At 45.5% G+C, this 19,418-nt stretch overlaps 1 protein-coding gene across 5 annotated transcripts in view; it reads left to right on the plus strand.

Annotated features, from left to right (window-relative positions):
• LOC147010509 (tyrosine-protein kinase SRK3-like) overlaps positions 1-19,418 on the plus strand; it is a 67,793-nt gene that overhangs the window by 17,299 nt on the left and 31,076 nt on the right. Inside the window, exons 1-3 of one of the 5 annotated variants that reach the window (XM_085859441.1) lie at positions 11,632-11,915; positions 17,169-17,305; positions 17,436-17,913. In XM_085859441.1, coding sequence (XP_085715567.1) covers positions 17,542-17,913 — 372 coding nt within the window. In that variant the 5' untranslated portion in view covers positions 11,632-11,915; positions 17,169-17,305; positions 17,436-17,541. Of the gene's footprint in view, positions 1-11,631; positions 11,916-15,706; positions 16,133-16,205; positions 17,306-17,435; positions 17,914-19,418 lie in introns of those variants that run through there. The other 4 variants (XM_085859439.1, XM_085859438.1, XM_085859440.1 and 1 more) reach the window with 4 other exon arrangements.

Below are 19,418 nucleotides of genomic sequence, written 5' to 3' on the forward strand. Positions count from 1 at the left end.
CATTGAATGTAAGATATTGGGACCCCTCTTTCTCTTCCTTCAACAGCTTTTCTACAAATTTAATTTTGTTTTTTCCTTTCCAGTCTTTATTTATGGAATTGGGGGGAATTATAAAAGTAAACCAGTCCTCTCGTTTTTTTCTTTTCTGTTGGGCATTGCTAAACTGGCAATTTATAAAACCAGAAAAGCAAAATTGAAGGGGAAAAATGCAAATGTGCTTTAAAGGTATGGTTTCGGCACGAGTAAAAATGGAGCAGGCTTATCTTTTGAGCCTGGATATTGTGGGTTATCAGTGGTACACTGATGAGGTTTTGAGTTTCTTTTCGTGATGGAATCTGTTTGTAAAAGTGTAAAGTACTTGCACTTACTTTTTGCATAGATGTATTATTTTGTGGGGGTTTTGACATGAACAGACACCCTTGTTAACCTCTGCCATCGAAGATCGGAGGTTACTGTTTTCACCCCTTTCTGTTTGTTTGTTTGTGAACAGTATTGCGGAAAAACTCCTCGACGGATTTCGACGAAACTTGGTGGGGGGTGGGGGGGTTATGTATGGTCCAAGGATCATGCCATTCGATTTTGGACTTTGTGCCCCCCCCCCCAAAAAAATTGTTTGAGAAAATTTTTTTTTTTTGCATTTCTACATGTTTTAAGTGATTTCCAACCCCCCCCCCCAAAAAAATTTAAAGAACAAAAAATTTTGCAACTTTTTTTTTCAACAAAATTTCGATTTTCTACATGTTTTAAGTGATTTCCAACCCCCCCCCTGCAAAAAAATGTTGGAGAAAAGAACAACTGTCAGCACTGTTGACATCATATTTAATGAATAAGATATAAGGTTCACTTGAGTGACCCAGCAGTATTGGCGGCGGAGGTTTTGCACTCTCCCGAGTGCTCCCCCTCTAGTTTTTGCTGTAAAATCGTTTGGATTTGTTTTTATGGAGTGTGCTTTTTCTGGTGTGTTTTGATACTTTTATAATAAAAGCATACAAAAGTCTCTCTATCTCTTTTTCTCTCTCTCTCTCTGTCTGTCTGTCTGTCTGTCTGTCTGTCTGTCTGTCTGTCTGTCTGTCTGTCTGTCTGTCTGTCTGTCTGTCTGTCTGTCTGTCTGTCTGTCTGTCTGTCTGTCTGTCTGTCTGTCTCTCTCTCTCTCTCTCTCTCTCTCTCTCTCTCTCTCTCTCTCCTCTCTCTCCTCTCTCTCCTCTCTCTCCTCTCTCTCTCTCTCTCCTCTCTCTCCTCTCTCTCCTCTCTCTCCTCTCTCTCCTCTCTCTCCTCTCTCTCCTCTCTCTCTCTCTCTCTCTCTCCTCTCTCTCCTCTCTCTCCTCTCTCCCTCTCTCCCTCTCTCCCTCTCTCTCCTCTCTCTCCTCTCTCTCTCTCTCTCTCTCTCTCTCTCCTCTCTCTCCTCTCTCTCTCTCTCTCTCCTCTCTCTCCTCTCTCTCCTCTCTCTCTCTCTCTCCTCTCTCTCCTCTCTCTCCTCTCTCTCCTCTCTCTCCTCTCTCTCCTCTCTCTCTCTCTCTCCTCTCTCTCCTCTCTCTCCTCTCTCTCCTCTCTCTCCTCTCTCTCCTCTCTCTCCTCTCTCTCCTCTCTCTCCTCTCTCTCCTCTCTCTTCTCTCTCTTCTCTCTCTTCTCTCTCTCTCTCCAAACCCTCCCATCTACTTTCTCAACAACCCTCTTGAAGAGATTGAGTCACTCAAACTCTTGGGTCTCACTCTCAGCCATAATCTCTCTTCAGCAAGCCACATTTCAAAATTGGCCTCTAAAGCCAGACACTGACTGGGCATCCTCCGTCATACAAAGTCCTTCCTTGGCACACCTTATTTCTGATCCACCTACAAGGCTTTCATCCACAGCTTGATGGAGTACTGCTCTCCTCTCTGGGCTGGCTCCTCTGGCTCACATCTTGCACATGGTGATGAAGTAAACACAGTGAATGGTACAGTTGCCGGCAGTTTCAGAGTTTATACTCTTGCACTAAACGTGGAAGAAAACTCATTCTCCAATCAGGTTTCGATGTAAGAGTTGAATAAATTATTCATGCATGTATTGTAGAGAGAAACCAGTCAGGATGCCCTCTGAAGGATTCTTAGTCTGCGTAGGGTGCCACCAAAGTTGATCAAAGTTGATCTTCGCCACCAAAGTTGATCAATCTGATGTCTGAACTATACTCTGGAAGTGAGAGTACTGTGAGATATTGTGATACCATCTCCAACTTATTTCCAGTTGTTACTGGAGTTCATCAGGGGTATGTACTGGAACCCACACTTTTCAGCGCTGGTATGGACTGGATTATGGGGAGGATGTCGAAGAGATCAAGCTGCGGTGCATCGTTTGGGAATGTCAAGATCTCTGACCTTGATTTCACAGATGATGCAGTCATCTTTGTGGAGACTCTGGAGATCCTTTTGGGGGCCCTTGAGGTGCTGAATGAGGAGTCGGAGCTGCTGGGATTACTGTTTCCTGGGTCAAAACTAAGATCCAGGATTTCAATGACATCGTGGATGTTGCTATCTTGTCTGTACCTGTTTGTGGTGAGGATTTTGAGGTCACAGAGAGATTCACTTACCTTGGCAGTGATATTCATGTCTCTGCTGGCTGTGAGCCAAAGGTCAATACATGTCTGTGTCGGGCCTGGGGAGTCATGGATTCACTGGATCATGGGGTGTGGCGCTGTCGGTACCTGTGCAGGAGGACGAAAGTCCGAGTCTTCAGGTCCTTGGAGCTTCCAGCCTTGCTCTACGGATGTGAGACTTGGACTCTGACCAGGGATCTGAGATGGAGACTTAATTCCTTTGGTACCGGGTCTCTTTGGAGCATCCTTGGTTATCGCTGGTTGAACTTTGTGTCCATCGAGCGGTTGGTGAGAATGCTATTAAGGAATAAGGAATGCTACTAAGGAGAAGCAGAAGTCATTTATTTGGTATAAATAACAGAACTGTAGCTACATTTATATCAGTGTCGGAGTAAACGAGGGCAAATTAAGAAAATAACTCGGCAAGCCAAAAGAGAGTATGACAAGGACATGGCTAAGAATATCACGCATAATAGCAAGGCATCATTTAAGTATATCAGGGGATAAGAACAGGTTGGGACCAGTGTGGACCCATTGAGGAATAGCACCGGGAGAGTGGTTAGTGATGAAAGTGAAATGGCAGGCTTATTAAACAGGTATTTTGCTTCAGCTTTTACACAAGAACAGTCAGGAGAATTTCCAACAGCTGAGAGTATCTATCAAGGAGGTGAGGAAGGGCTTTTACAGAAGATCCAGGTTGGAGTGGAGAAAGTAAAGGAACAGCAAGGTAATGTAAGAGTAGATAAGGCTCTGGGTCCAGATAATATGCACCCGAGAGTATTGAGGGAGGTGGCTGAGCAGGTAAGTGAGATGTTAATGGATATTTTTAATTTCTCACTGGAGTCAGGACAGGTACCGGAGGATTGGAGAGTAGCAAATGTAATACCATTATTTAAGAAAGGATCCAGAGAAGAATTGGGGAACTATAGACCTGTTAGTTTGACTTCAGTTGTGGGGAAGGTGTTTGAAACATTAATTGGGGACCAGATGAGGAACATTTTAAATAATTACAAAGGAATGAAAGTTAGTCATCATGGGTTTACAAAGGTAGTTCCTATCTAACAAATAATTTTGAGTTCTATGAAGCAGTTTCTGATTGGGTGGATGAGGGAATGGCAGTGGACATGGTGTATATCTCGACTTTAAGAAGGCATTTGATAAGGTACCACATCAGAGGTTGTTAGCCAAGGTGAGGGCTTGTGGAGTGGCTGGTCAGGTAGCTAATTGGATTGTAAACTGACTAAGTGATAGGAAGCAAAGAGTGGCTGTGAGTGGAAGGATGTCTTGCTAGGAGGGTGTAAGTTGTGGGGTACCTCAGGGATCGGTACTAGGACAAATATTATTAATTATTTTTATCAACGATTTGGATAGTGGGGTGAAGAGGAAGCTTTCAAAATTTGCAGATGATACAAACCTTGGAGCTAACGTGGATATCAGAGGGGGGTGGTAATCAGATTCAGGAAAGTATTAATATTTGCATAGATTGAGCTAAAGTGCCAGTGTGTGCCCCAGTTTAGAATGGGTACACCGTATCCCTGCGTGTCATAAGAGGCGACTATGGGTGTCGATTGGTGGGGGACGGGGGGGGACATGTTCCCCCCACTTTTTATCAAGGGGGGGACAACATATCGATTTCCCCCCCCCATCCACTTTTTCATTGAACGTAAGTTACGTAACACAAAACGAGCTGCTCTAGTACAACCAAGCCGAGATGCTCCTCAAATACAAGAATAAATTTTTAAATCTCTATTAAAGTTTTATTGGTCTATTATTAATAGTTCTATTAAAGATGATAGGTTAACAATTCAATATTGAGAATCCGTGCTTCCCAAGCCATCGTCTCCCACAGGCCAAGCGTCCATAGCGACGTCGCTTTTTGATCCTTCGATGTCGGCTCTTCCTATCATTGTGAAGCAGAATTCGCCAAGCGTTGGATTGTTCACCCACTAACAGGGAACGTGACCTGGACATTTTGAGGTATGTTGGGACGTTTTCGGACTTTGTATCGTCATTTTATGAGTGTTTAAAGAAATCGGGGCTTCATGGCCCGGAGCGCCACGCCTCGGATAGTATTAGGCCGCAACGGCTCGGGGCCCCTTTAGCGACCAAAATGGTTTATTTCACCTTTCTAACTTATATCGCACGATACTTAAACAAAACGTATGGGCACGCACTATACTTAAACAAAGGCATGTGGTTTCAAAGTTGTTTTTTTGTTGTTGTTTTTTTGTTGTTGTTTTTTTGCACGTACGGGCACGCACGAGTGGAAATGATGAACGTATTTACAAATCAACAAACTATTTACAATAAATGGAAAGAAGAGAGTGCACGTCCGGACGGCAACAGATCTTAATCCCTCATCTCCTGGTCTCGTGGTTTGTGAGAGGTAAAGAATTACATAAATGTTCACATTACAACTAATTTTAGCTCATTCCTTTGGTGAACCCTTTTGATGGCATGTAATCAAGAACACAATCTTTAACAACGATGCTAACTATGAACCAATAATATCATAATCATCTCGCTCAACTTTAGCTCATTGGTTAATTAAATGCAGATTAAATAAAATGATGAATATTAATAATCCCAGGTAATAAAATACCAGGGTATCTGACCCTAACCAAAAGTAATAAAAGTAATAAGCGCGTAGCCGGGAACTAAGCGAGTAATGGAATGCTAAATTGGGAGCTCAAATGCTAAATTAAGAACTGAACTCGTATCGGTGCTCTTTTAGTAATACATGTGCTACGCAAAGCTTATCACATGTCGACATTGTGCCTGGAGGTGTAGTGACCTAGCCAAAAGTATGTTGACCTTAAAAATGCCCTGTTACGCAAAAATAACCCTTATAATTCACATGTCAAAATTTATTCAACTGAAATGTAATTCCCTTCTCGTTTCATAGAGGATATGGATATCAGAAAGTTTTCGCGACAGCATCAAGTAGCACATCCCCGACCACTCTCCTGGAGCAATCAAGTTCCCAGAAAGAGCTGGACGATTCAAAGGAGAAGATAGCAGAAAAGGGTGCATGTGCGAGTACTCGGCCTAATTTCCCAGATCAGCCTTTTCAACCTCATGATGTCAGTTGTATCCCAGTCCAAATACTGCCAAACCGAAAGTTGAAGTTTCAACAACAGTGGTTCAAAGATTTTCCGTGGCTTCATTTTGATCAGAGCATCGGCGGTGTACTCTGTCACACCTGTACGGACGCTTCTCGTGAATAACTTACCAAACTTGCCCGCTGTGCAGAAGACGCATTTGTCTCAAAGGGCTTTCGGAACTGGAAAAAAGGCTACAGAAAAATTCACACAACACGAACGATCAAACACACATAGGCTTGCCTCTGAAAATCTGAAATGTCGCAGAAGTCAACCTGGTGTCCATGTGCAGCTGAGCAGCAAATTGCTAGAAGAGCAAAGATCTGCACGGTCAGCACTTCTGAAGATTATCACCTCACTGCAATATTTAGCCTGACAAGGTTTTGCAATTCGTGGGAAGGATGCCTCTGAAGGGAATTTCAAAATGCTCTTACAGTTGCTGGCCGAGGATGATGTAAACCTCAAGACGTGGCTGTCAAGGAAGACGACGTTCACAAGTGGAGAAATTCAGAACGAAATTCCACAGTTGATGAGTCATGCCAACCTCAGAAATATCTGCAGTAACGTGAATGAAATGTCCACTCAGTTCGGACTCGTAACTGATGGAACGCAAGATATTCAGGGTAATGAGCAGGAGTCGGTGTGTGTGCGCTATCTGACGGATTCCTTTGATGTTCAAGAAGATCTCATCGGCCTCTACCAAGTATCATCAACAACAGGAGTATCACTTTGTAAGATGCTTCAGGATGTCCTAATTCGGTGTCAACTCCCTATTGAACACCTTAGAGCGCAGACTTGCGATGGGGCAAGCAACATGTCCGGAACGTACAAGGGCTGTCAAGCCCAGCTCAAAAAACTCCAACCGCTGGCCAATTATGTTCACTGTGGAGCTCATGTCACCCAACTCATTACATCCAAAGCCCTACAAACTGCACCGTTCATCAGAGGCCCTTGATTATGTCCAGGTACTCAGCAACATCTACAACAACTCTGGAAAATTCAAGCATTTGTACTTGAATATCCACGCTGACGATGCTGACACTCCTTGCCATGCACGCCTGAGGCCAATTTGCCTGACGCTTGGTTAACTCGTTCTCCTGCCGTGAAATCGATATTGGCTAACTATGAAGCGGTACTGGATGCCCTTCAACAAGCAAGTGATGACTTTGGTACGAACACGGCATCGCGAGCCAACGGTATTCGAAGCTGTCTTTCATCAGGAAAGTGTGTTCTTGGTCTGTTTGCATCATTGCCCGTTCTCCAATCCCTTGAATACCTCAATATGGCACTTCAGGGTTCACAAGTTACCGTCTCTGGTATGCTTACTGCTGCAAAGGTAACTGCACAGAAATTCCAATCTCTCGGTACCGACCAGACGTTTAAGGAGGTTTTCGAAGCAGCACAACAGAAGCTCCAGCAGTGCCAACTAGATCCAGTGACCTTCCCTCGTAAGCGCAAGCTTCCAAAGAGACTTGATGGAGGCACGCAGGAATACACTGCCAATTCTGCAGAGGAGGTACACAGAGTTGAATTTTTCAAAGTCATCGACAGCGCATTCGAGAACTTTAACGAGTACTTCACATCAACCGACCTCATGGCATATAGGGACTTGGGTGAAATGCTCCTGTTTGGGTCATTCAAACCACAAATAGTCCGCAAATATCCCGAACTGTCGGATTCCCGAGAGCAAGAACTTGGCTTCTTTCGGAACCAGTTCAGTGGTTCATCTGTTGAGGATTACCGTAAGATATTTGTAGACGTGGTGCTGGAAGTCCGTCGAATGTTCCCACAGGTAGAACGTTTGCTTAGGCTTCTATTGGTTTCCCCAGCAAGTTCATGCGAAGCTGAACGGTCATTCAGCGCACTCAGACGTATGAAGACTTGGTTACGTTCCACAATGACCCAACAACGCCTCAACCATCTCATGACCTGTCATGTTCACCGAGATCGTCTGACTGCACTTGACCCCCAAGACATTGCTACAAGGTTTTTAACTAGATCGGCAGACAAGAGGGTTCATATTTTTGGCAAGTTTTAAGGTAAGTTGACCGTACTCGTGTAATATCAATTTGTATGTCAGTCTAGTTTTCAGTTTATGTTTAGTGAATCAGTTCAAGGGTCGTGAGAAGGAGGCTTTGTAAACAACTATATATGAGTATTTCTTTGATGACACTTGAAACTTTGAAATGTGTATGATTAATGTTTAATTAATTTCGCTCCGTCTGCTTACATTTGAAAAAAGATGGTCGAGAGATGGTCAGATTAATTTCAGGGATTTGTGTGATCAGAAGGCAGCATGTCAACGAGCGTATAAAATCAAGAATTTGCAAGGGTAGACTTGCTGTGTCCACGCCGGCACGAAGTGGGCATCGTGGTCTGGACATGCAATGTCCCCCCCACTTTTCAAAAGCAATCGACACCCATGGAGGCGACTAAAAGTGTTAGCGTCAGGAAGGGCATCCGGCCATAAAAAACATTGCCTCAGAGAGGGAACCAAGATGAGTGCAATTATATATGGGCAGGGTACAGCCTGAAGTACCCGTGGGGGTCCTCACCCCCTCTCATCAAAAATCAAGGTGAGGAACCCGATCGAAGCAAGGGAGGAAATTACTCCATTCATGAACACCAAATGTCTGATGCCCCACATGGAGATTGGTTTCTGAGGTTTGGGACATGCAATGTAGGGACAATGACAGGGATATCAGAAGTGGTGGAAGTATTGGTTAGAAGAAGAGTGGACATATGTTGTGTGCAGGAGAAGAGATGGAAGGGAAGTGGTGTGAGAATGGTGAAGGGTAGGCAGGGACAGAAGTACAAGTTTGCGTGCAAAAGGTGCCCTGAAGGTGTGTATGGTGTTGGTGTCCTGTTTTCTGAGGAGTTTGTCGACAGTGTCGTGAGTGTAAGATTGATAATGGTGATTGGAAAGCTCTTAGTGAACGTCATCTCACGATATGCCCCGCAGGTCGGTCGGAGCGATGAAGAGAAGGCCAAGTTCTAGTGTGCGATAGAGAAGTTGATGGAAAACGTGAAAGATGAGGAAGTTGTTGTGGTCGGAAGAGACTCGAATGGACATGTGGGAAGAAGTACAGATAGATTTGAGGGAGTCCGTCGGGGTTATGGTTATGGTGTGAGGAATGGAGAAGGTGAAAGGATCTTGGAGTTTGCTGATGGAGCTGGTTTGTTGATTTGTAATACTCAATTCCAGAAAGCGGATAATAAGCTTGTTACATACACGTCAGATGGGTCAACGACAATTGTTGACTACCTGATGGTGTGTAGGTGAGATAGGAGGAACCTCCGGGACACAAAGGTGATCCCGGGGGAGGAGGCTCTTTCGCAACACCATTTGGTTGTCTGCGACATTAGGGTGAAAGGTGCGAGGAGAGCTTGGTGTGGGAAGCACCAACTGAGGATGAAGGTGTGGAGGTTGAAAGAGGTGACAGTGAAGGAAGCATTAAGAGAGAGGTCGAGTATAGTAGAGGAAGATATGGTTGAGCTTGAAAGTGGTTGGATGTCAATGAAAGATAGTCTGTTGGGAGTCGTTGGTGAGATATGTGGATGGACAAAAGGACCACCGAGGCACTCGGAAACATGGTGGTGGGATGATGAAGTTGGAAAGAGGATTGACGAGAAGAGGAAGAAGTTCAAGGAATGGCAGAAGGCGAAGGGTATGGCGGCAGAAGTAGTGCATGGAAGTCATAAGGCAGCCAAGAAGGCTGCAAATAAAGAGGTAGCAAAAGCGAAGGAGACACATGGGAAAATGCTCGGAGAATGTTTGGATTCGGAGGAGGGTAAGAGAGCGGTATTCAGGATTGCAAAGCAGATAGCGAGAGAGAGGTTTGATGTGATGGGGGTGAGTTGCTTGAAGGATGAAGTGGGACAAATTGTTGTGGATTCAGATGGAATTAAAGGAAGATGGAAGAGATATATGGAAAGGCTGTTGAATGTAGAAAATGAATGGGATAGCAACATTGAGAGTAACCCGGTTTTAGGACCAGCAGAGAAGATAACTGAGGAGGAAGTCGAGGAAGCTATAAGAGCAATGAAGAGTAGAAAAGCAGGAGGGCCGACGGGAGTTGTGGGAGATATGTTGAAGGCAGCGGGAAGTTGGGGTGTGAAGAGAATGACAGAGATCTGTAATCTGGTGGTGAAAGAAGGCCGCATTCCAGTGGATTGGGAACCGAGTACCCTCGTCCCTCTGTACAAGGGGAAAGGTGACCCTCTGGACTGTGGCTCATATAGAGCGATAAAGTTACTGGAGCATGGAATGAAGGTATTGGAAAGGGTGTTGGAGAAGAGGATAAGGAAGAAGGTAAAGATTGACGAAATGCAGTTTGGATTTATGCCAGGAACAGGAACGAGATGCAATTTTTATTGTAAGGCAGTTGCAGGAGAAGTATATGGAGAAGAGGAAGAAGTTGTTTTTTGGGTTTGTTGATCTGGAGAAAGCATTTGATGGGGTTCCACGTGAAGTAGTGACATGGGCCAGAAAATATACACCTGAGAGTATTGTGGGAAGTGGCTGAGCAGATAAGCAAGATGGTAAATGGATATTTGCAATAGCTCGCTGGAGTCAGGACGGGTACCGGAGGATTAGAGAGTAGCAAATGTAACGCCATTGTTTAAGAAAGGATGCAAGAAGAATTGGGTAACTACAGACCTGTTAGTTGTTTGTTTGTTTTTTGGATACCTTGTCGAGGTTCGTATGAGAGCAAACACACAACACACAGCAAGGGGGACAAGGGGGGTATGAGACAAGAGGGGCGGGAGTGGGAAGGACAAAACAGTGGGGAACAGAGACATTCAGAGATCTTTGGAAGGGAGAGGGGTGGGGCAGGGAACATGGGGAATACAAAATGGACATTACAGGGACTTTCAGGAAGGAAAGCAGGGAATTTGAAGGAGGTGGGTTTGGGGTGGATTAACGGAGGTATAAAAGATCGAGGATTTGGAAGGGGGACGATAAGAGGTGGTGGTGAACAGCTGTTTTGAAGGCCTGGAGGGAAGAATGGGATTGAACAGTTGAGGGAGGGGGAAACTTCCCTCAATGGGATTGAGGAAAGTTTGACTTTTTTTGTTGTTTACATCGTTGAGGCTCGTGGAAGAGCCAGAATTAGTACACCGAACAGAGATCAGGACACAATAGGACAAAAGGAACAGTTGAGGGAGGGGGAAACACCAATGACAGAGTTGAAGGCCAAGCTTGAGACAGACTTGGACAAACAATGGGAGTGGGAAGGAATGAGGGACAGAAGAGGATGCATAGGATGGGCAAGATAGATGCAGAAGGAAACTCTCAGGAGGGAAAACTGGAAATTTGGAAGGAGGAGGGATTGGGGTGGGGTGGGTGGGTCATTAATGAGGTCCAGGGCCATGCAAAATAGGAGGGGAGAAGGGCTACCTCCCTGGAATATCCCGCGACGTATCTTGTATTGTGTACCCCGACTTATCTAAAATACCCCGGGTGTTTCGATCTTTCCCTCCGAGTGCTGTAATATCAATGTGGTATTCCAAATCTCCATTGCTTTCTCAATGAGTTTAATTATTTAGGGGTTGATCTTGTACATTTGCATCTGTGCGGAGTGTTGTGTCTTGTCAAGGGGTGTGTGTGTGGTTGGTGTTGTGCGTGTTTCTCACCCCAGAACCGCCTTCACCCAGCCCTCCCCCCCCACCTCCCTGAAATAAATAAAGAAAAATACAAAAAAAGTGTTTTTTTTTCTCGTTTTATTTCAATTATGGATTACATTTTGACACCCTTGGGATATCTCTGGACGTGCCTCATTATCTCATCCCCATTCCTCCCCTCATTTCCCCAAATGAAATTGCATCATTTTAATGGATGAAATTGTTCTGGTGTCGATGTGGTGCAGACATGATGGTTCGAATTGCTTCCTCCTGAATCTAATTACCTCTGCTACCAAAGATGGACGGAGGTTGTTTTCACCCCTATCTGTTTGTTTGTTTGTTTGTTTGTGAACAGGATATCTCAAAAAGTTGTCGACGGATTCAGGTGAAATTTGGTGGACAAGATTGGATGTGTGAGAAGGATGAATCGATTCGCTTTTGGTGAAGATCCGAATCTGGATCCAGCTTATCAGTGGGATGCAAAACATAAACTTTTCAGCTTGGGGGAGTTACGTGCTCGACCAAGTGCTGTTCCAATTTCCTTGTGTAAGGACAGACAGAAACAGACAAACAGATTGAACCAACTGCTTCACCCTGCTTTTTCACTTTGTGTGTGCAAGGTAAGTAGATCATGGAATCAATAGGTTATCCATCTATCCCCCAGAACCTTAGCATGTCTAATACCTGTGTTGACGCTGCCACCCAAACCACCCTCAATGTCCAGCACCTGTTTGTCCACACTGCCACCCCACCGCTCTCATGTCCAGAGAGCCAGTACCTTTGTGTCGATGTTGCAGCCCCTACCACACTCACCCTTCTCATGTAAGTTGTTCTTGATCTCCCTTAAACATTTGAAATGGGCCCTGCAAACTCTTCATCTGACCCTGCCTCTCCTGCGAGGATATTGTCTGTATGTATGTGTGTACATCTGGAAATAATTTTTAAAAATTGATGATGTGAGACTGCATGGAAACATGAGACTGAGAGAAACTGTCCTCAAACAAGAAAATTAGGCCATTTGGCCCAACATTGACATGGTGCACTCTCTGGATAATTTTTGCGACACCTCTACACATCAATCTTCTTCATGGTTTATTAAAGTCTAAATAACGCGATGTTGAACATATTGTTGCAGATCCGGGGTCGGGGCGAGAAGACCACGAGGGGGGGGAAGGCTACCTCGGGTTCCCACCAAACTCTCCGGAATCGCAGACCGTCACACACGGATAACTCCATGACGCGGCGGGTTGCTAATCGACTGTGAATGCCAATATCTCAACCATGTGACCCGGGGTCCTCCGTCTACTGTTAACCGGTTACCTAAAATAGTCACGTGACCTAATTACAGAGGGAAACGCCCTCATGTGGAGTGGGCGGACACCAGCAGCGAGACAGGCGGATTCAGCAGGCGAAGAAGGCAGGGCAGCAGGCGAATACAGAGATCGAGAGCGGGCGGAACCAGCAGGTGAGACAGAGGTCAAGAGAGCGAACGGCTTCACAATCCGCCTTTTATAAGCCCCGTGGTGTAGGGTGGGGTGACAACCTGAAGCGATGCGTCGTCACCCGAATTGTGCGCTCCTATTAGGCCCTGGTCCCACGCTGCCAGGCTCCTACGGCCGGAAGTGGTCTCATTCGACATCCGGTGAGACATGGCCGAGCTGTGGAATTGCCTTGCACTGAACACCATGACATGAATCGCCTTGCACCGAACTCCCAGGCCATGTTCCGGCGCCTGGCCGAGGGTCGCGTCGGTCCCGCATTCGGGCACCCCCCGGTGCACTGCGGTTGGCGCTGGTCAATGCGCTTGTTCCGTCCGCACGCCACTTGGCCCGAGTGGTCTTGGCTATGCAGCATGCCTCTGCTTGGTGGCGACTGCATCAAGGCGGAGGTGCGAGGAGGCGTGGGATGACCTCTGTCGTTTGCGGGAGATATTGGTGGCCGAGGTGGCGAGTGAAGGTCGATGGTGAGACGCCGTTGTGAATCAGCGCACAGACCCGAATGAAGATGTGTGCCATGCGTATCTTGTACAATGCGGTGGTGATTATCACAGGGCTGTGCGCGTGTCTCTGTTATCATGCATTTGTATCATGGACAAAAGGAAAGGGTTGGATGTAAACTTCATCTTGTTAACCCATTAGACATGAGGGGAAGGTCTGACTGCCCGAATACTAACGAAATAACTGTCTGCGGATCACTGTATGTTGGGTGCCATTGCCTTAGAGGCATGCGGTTTTCAGAACCGCAACAATATGTACTGTATATATGTGTGTATACACATATAGTGTGTGTGTGTGTGTGTGTGTGTGTGTGTGTGTGTGTGTGTGTGTGTGTGTGTGTGTGTGTGTGTGTGTGTGTGTGTGTGTGTGTGTGTGTGTGTATATTGTTACGAATTGCACACAATATACAGGTTCCCTTAGTCAGCTATGTCGATAAGTGCTTGTTCCCTAGATAGCTCACCTTCCATTGTTTAAATGTTCAGAGATCGATCAGATGCGCTGCGGATCGATTTAATAGTTAGGGAACGAAACAATGGAGACGTCCCTCCCCCTCTTCTGCAAAGAGGAAGAAGAACCCTGCCATCCCGTGACGTCAACAACTCCCTCCCACCCGTGGTTGAGCGGGGGGTGGATCGCGAGGGCATAAGTCACGCCGGGTGCGGGGGGTGGATCGCGAGGGCATAAGTCACGCCGGGTGCGGGGGGAGGGGGTGCAAAGGATAAAGAGGAGATCTTTTCTTTGTTCAAAGAGAGTCCCGGGAGAGTTCATGGGAGTCCCATGTAAAGAGTTCGTGAAAAGAGTCCCAAAAGAGTCTCGTGAAAGTCCCGTGATCAGAGTTCGAGAGTTCGTGAGGGAGTCTCGTGGCAGAGTTCATGTGTTGAGTCCCGTGGGAGGAGTAAGCTTTTTGCTTCGGCAGTTGGGGGAGTCAGGAGGAAGCCAGAAGCCAAGGAGCTGCGTGGAAGTCCGGGCGTCGCGAAGGAGATGCGAGCTGGAGGCGTAGCCTTGCCTGCTGTGTCGCACAAACAGCGCGTTCGTGTGGAGAGAGCTGGAGAGAGCTCGCCTGCCACACGGAAGGCCCGAGCTCGACCGCGGCTACGCTAGCTGCCGTGGGGAAGGAGCATCGCGGGTCGCCCAAGCGCGTTCGTGTGGAGAGAGCCGGAGAGAGCTCGCCTGCCACACGGAAGGCCCGAGCTCGACCGCGGCTACGCTAGCTGCCGTGGGGAAGGAGCATCGCGGGTCGCCCAAGCGCGTTCGTGTGGAGAGAGCCGGAGAGAGCTCGCCTGCCACACGGAAGGCCCGAGCTCGACCACGGCTACGCTAGCTGCCGTGGGGACGGGACGTCGCGGGTCTCCCAAGCCAGACACCACGAGGATGCAGGTAACCTGCAACGGTCTCGTGGGACTCGTTCGGTCTGCCAAGTCACACGCCATAAAGACCCAAGAGGTCCAGTCTGACCCCATTGCCTTTGATGGGGTCTTTTTCCTGCTTTTCTTTCGAATGAATGTTGTGGCGCCGAGTCCCGTAAGTAAAACTGTGTAAGTGACTGTACATTAATAATTGCTTATAGACGGTTGTAGTTCTTTTGTCGTGCTTTTGTTGTTTTTATAATTGCATACGTGTTTTGCCTTATTTAATTACATACGTGTTTCATTATAATAAATGTCGTTGTGTGAATGCAAACCTGCTCGTTTCGTCCATTCCCTCATTGACTGAACATTTCGTGTGTTGGGAGTTAGAAAGCCATTGGTTTGCCGTAATAGGGGGACATTTGGACCGACGGTTCTCGGCGAATACGCCACTCGGAATCGCGCACGGACAAGCTCGTCTCGGCGGTTTGTTCCGTACGAGATCCGTCGAGGGTGGAATACCCCGGTAGTTGGATCACATGGGTATTTAGGTACATTGAAGATTGGCAATCGACCCTACCCCACGTGATCTGCCGATTGGCATATTTCGGTTCTTGTACAAGGACCCGTTGCTCGGAGTTATCCGGGCGGCGATCTATATTCCGGGTGATCGGTCGGGCCGACTCGACTTGTGGCTCCGTCCAGAGCGGTCGGTTGGCGGCTGACCCCCGGCCGGTAACAATATATATACACATACAGTGTGTGTGTATGTATATATATATATATATACACACACACACACACACACGGCCATTAATTCACACTTGGGGTTGGTGTGAAAAAAAAAAACTCAACCCGGGACCTCATCGCTGACGCAGTGACAGCCCACTCATCCATTGAGTCTTCGAGATAACCTCCCCTTTATCCTGGCAGAGGTCTTATGCGCCTGCTCGGCAGTCCGTGTGTGTGTGTGTGTGTGTGTGTGTGTGTGTGTGTGTGTGTGTGTGTGTGTGTGTGTGTGTGTGTGTGTGTGTGTGTGTGTGTGTGTGTGTGTGTGCGTATGTGTGTGCGTATGTGTAAGTTACTGTTGATGGCAGCTATCTCAACACATGGGTGTGTTTCAGGAGGTGGATTGGAGACCTACCATGTTTCAAAGTATCCACCTCTGTGTGTGCATGTGTTAGAGATAAATGTCATCTATATAATTCAAAAGAGGGGAATAAATTAGGTGGGGTGGGACTGATGTGAAAAAAAAATCCTGACTCAACCCCAGACTGAAACCCAGGGACCTGATCACTAACATGATAACAGCCCACTCAGACATTAGAAAACACTGACATTTATAGAATACGTTTGGATTCTCATTCTCCTGACTTAACAAACTGGTGATACCAGTTCAAAATATTTGCATAACACCTTAGGCTGTAATTTTTTTGTTGGTGAATCATAGTTGCTTTGGCTGTTTTGGAGGAACGTGAGTGAAAATCTCTCTCGGTAAGTTATAGGTAATAAATATGTTTAACTGCACTCTTTGAGGGATAGAGTCGTATGTGTGAAACAATATTGTCTCCATTTTATCGAGAAAATTCATATCACTTGTTTTTGGTAAATCATAGGTGATCATCAGGGGTGTGTAGCATTGGGATTCTCATGTGTGTACTACTTATGAGTGACAGCAGGAATAGAGTATCCCAGGTAGGGTTTAGAATCTTAAAGACTGCAGGTGTAGAGTATCCCAAGTAGAGTATCCCTGGTAGGATTTAGAATTTGAATGACTGCAGGTGTAGAGTATCCCAGGTAGGGTTTGAAATGGCAAAGGGCTTAAAATGGCAAAGGGCTACCTCATGTAGCTTTTATTGGTTGCTTTTGGCAACTTTATTTGGCAAACAGAGCAGGATTCCAAAAATATTGTGATATACGAAGCAAAAGTTGGATATTACTTTGAAGTGTGATTTAAAATATCCCGAAGAACTCCATAATGCTCACAAAGACTTACTGTATCCTCCCGATAAATAAAAAAACAGAACAATCATTTCTTACGAGCTCTTCCACAGCATATACACACACGCCAACAGAAATTTTTTAAACTACATTATACGCCAAAGGCAATTACGTATTACACCAACGAAACCCGAGGCAATATCTATCATCTGGATTGAGAATAAAGAAAACTCACGGATTTCTTAAGTTGAATCAAAGGCCTAAAAAAATACATTGACTTCAATACTCAGATGTGAACAGTTGCTCAGACCAACTTCAAGAAAGGCTTCTAAAAATTAATGAATAATGCTGTATTTAACAAGACGATGGAAAATGTAAGAAACAGACAAAACATAAGGCTTGCTTCATCATGGAAATGAGCATCTAAATGAATTAATAAACCCAGCTTTAAACGAGGAGAGGCATTCTCTGAGAACTTTTGTGCTATCCACATGGAGAAGGAAAGCATCGTGATGGATAAACCTATTTACGTAGGAATATCTGTTCTTGACTTGTCCAAGTTGTTAATGCATGAGTATTTCTATAACAGCTTGAAGATGAACTACGATGAACGACTTAACCTACTTTACATGGACACAGACAGTTTTACGTTGGATATCAAGACAGAAGATGTTTATGAGGATATGACGCAAGACATGAGCATTTATGATTTAACTCAAAAGAGTTGTAAGACACACAAGTTTACATATTGTGTCAAATAGTCTTTCTTGAAAAATACTTTTATTATCTTAGTTGTATTTTGTCATAGTAAATCATCTACAGTGACTGACTGCTGCCTTCTTTCTGCCAATTACAGATATTTGAACTCTTCGAGACCATTCCACCAAAAGACGACTCAATTCAGATCTCAAAAGAAGTTAGCTGCAGCCAACTCTCTGAGGTTCCATAACCTACACCTCATCATGGGAATTGTGCGAAGCAAACTGCGGCAATGTTGCTGCCTGGAAACATGCCACCGCTGCGCCGAAAGGCAGCAGTCTTCTGAGCCTGTCGCTGAGCCTGTCGCTGAGCCTGTCATTGAGTCAAAGGCCGATTCTGAACATTCTAGATATATAGCATTGGCAGATTATGAACCAATCACAGAGTGGGATATTCACCTCCAAAAGGGAGACGTAATGAACGTGCTGGAGGACATCAGTGAATTGTGGATTTATGTGTCTGTTCTGCACTCATCAGAAAATGTTGGTCGTCGAAAAATGGGATACGTGCCGTCAAACGTCATTTCACCAATAGGAAATGATGACCAACCGGAGGATGTAAATTCAAGACCTAAGGTAACCAGCAAAATAGACATTGTTAAGGCTCCCTAACTTTGTTATTTCTTAGAGACACAAATTATGCCTTAAAAACAATGGTAACAGGGTAGCTCAGTCAGCAGTGTGTTAATTTCTAGATTACATAGTTCTGAGTTCAATTCTACATGGGCTTCATTTTGACAAATGTTTTACTACATTATTGTGTCAAAAAGAGATGTTCTGACTGAGGAGATGTAAAGCAACGGTAACTATACAGTAGATTTGTAGCCGTACAATATCCCGTGAGATATTTTACAAGAGAACCTTTGTTCAAGTAACAAAGTAACTTTGGGCCAGTACCAGTCATAAAGACCCTGCGAATAGATTAAATTAAATAGGGATAGAAAGTCAAAATTAAGAACACATTTCGTATGTTAAGTAAAAATCAAAGAAAGTTAATGTAGACATGAAGTTACACAGATTTATGGTATGAACATGGACAGATGAAGAGCATGTAATGGCCTACTCTTTTTTTGAAACATATCATGGGATCTCACGTAATGGCCAACAAGCCAGCCCGAACAAATGTGACAGCTCAATGAACACTCATTCAAAAAGAATGGCATTCTTTGTGACACAAGTACATGCAAAATGTGAGGAAGAGAGTTTCTTGCCAGATTCCATCGTCATGAATTGAAACCAGCCTAGAAAACCCCAAATCAAGTAAGCTACATCTGAGCTGTCCAATGTTTCTGAGGTCAATCCACATGTTTACAGAACAGAAATAAAATTTAAAACTGCATGTACTCAGGGATGCTGAAAAGTGAGGGTGTAGTAAGTGCGAGGAAAAAACCTTCAGAGTGTAAGGCTTTATTTCACTTGATTGAAGCCGATTCTACAGACACATAAAGGAATACATGTGCAGCAAGGAATACATGTGCAGCAAGGAATACACGTGCAGTCGATCACCGCAAAATAAATCAGCAATTAGCCAGCATAAGCACGGAGTCCGGTATAACCTCAATTCTCACCATTCAACGAGCACCAAGTGAACCACCGCCGTAAATGACAATGCCCCAGGGACAATCCCACCGACCGCGTGGCATCACGGTTTTATCTGACTGCGCGACGCGTGATCGCGCGTCACATCCTTTACTCCATCACATTCTTCCCCTCTTTAAAATGTAACTAGAGGCTCAACTAACGCACCATGATTACTTCAACGCTATAGGAGTATACATTTCAAACAGTGCGAACTATTAAAACTACAGAAGCATACATTCCAAGCAGTGAGGATTATTTTGAGTTATAGAAGCATGGTAAGGTGCCATCGAGGGATGCCGATTATCCCCTTTACAGATCGAGTCGGCGAGGGGGTTTTATCCGTCGACCTCTCCGGGAGTAAATGGTGGTTTCACTTGAGGGAGGCTTCCGATCCTCTTGGGGAGCCTCGACTCGTGCCGAGGATGACTCCTCGATCGCTCTCAGGTGGAATGCGGTAGCTCCGTCGCCACCATTCTCGGGTGGAGTTCCTGGGGGGGAAA

Source organism: Eptatretus burgeri, chromosome 16 (genome assembly GCF_056783735.1).
Source record: "Eptatretus burgeri isolate ZD-2024b chromosome 16, Ebu_testis_v1, whole genome shotgun sequence".
In the NCBI taxonomy this organism is placed as follows: Eukaryota; Metazoa; Chordata; class Myxini; order Myxiniformes; family Myxinidae; genus Eptatretus; species Eptatretus burgeri.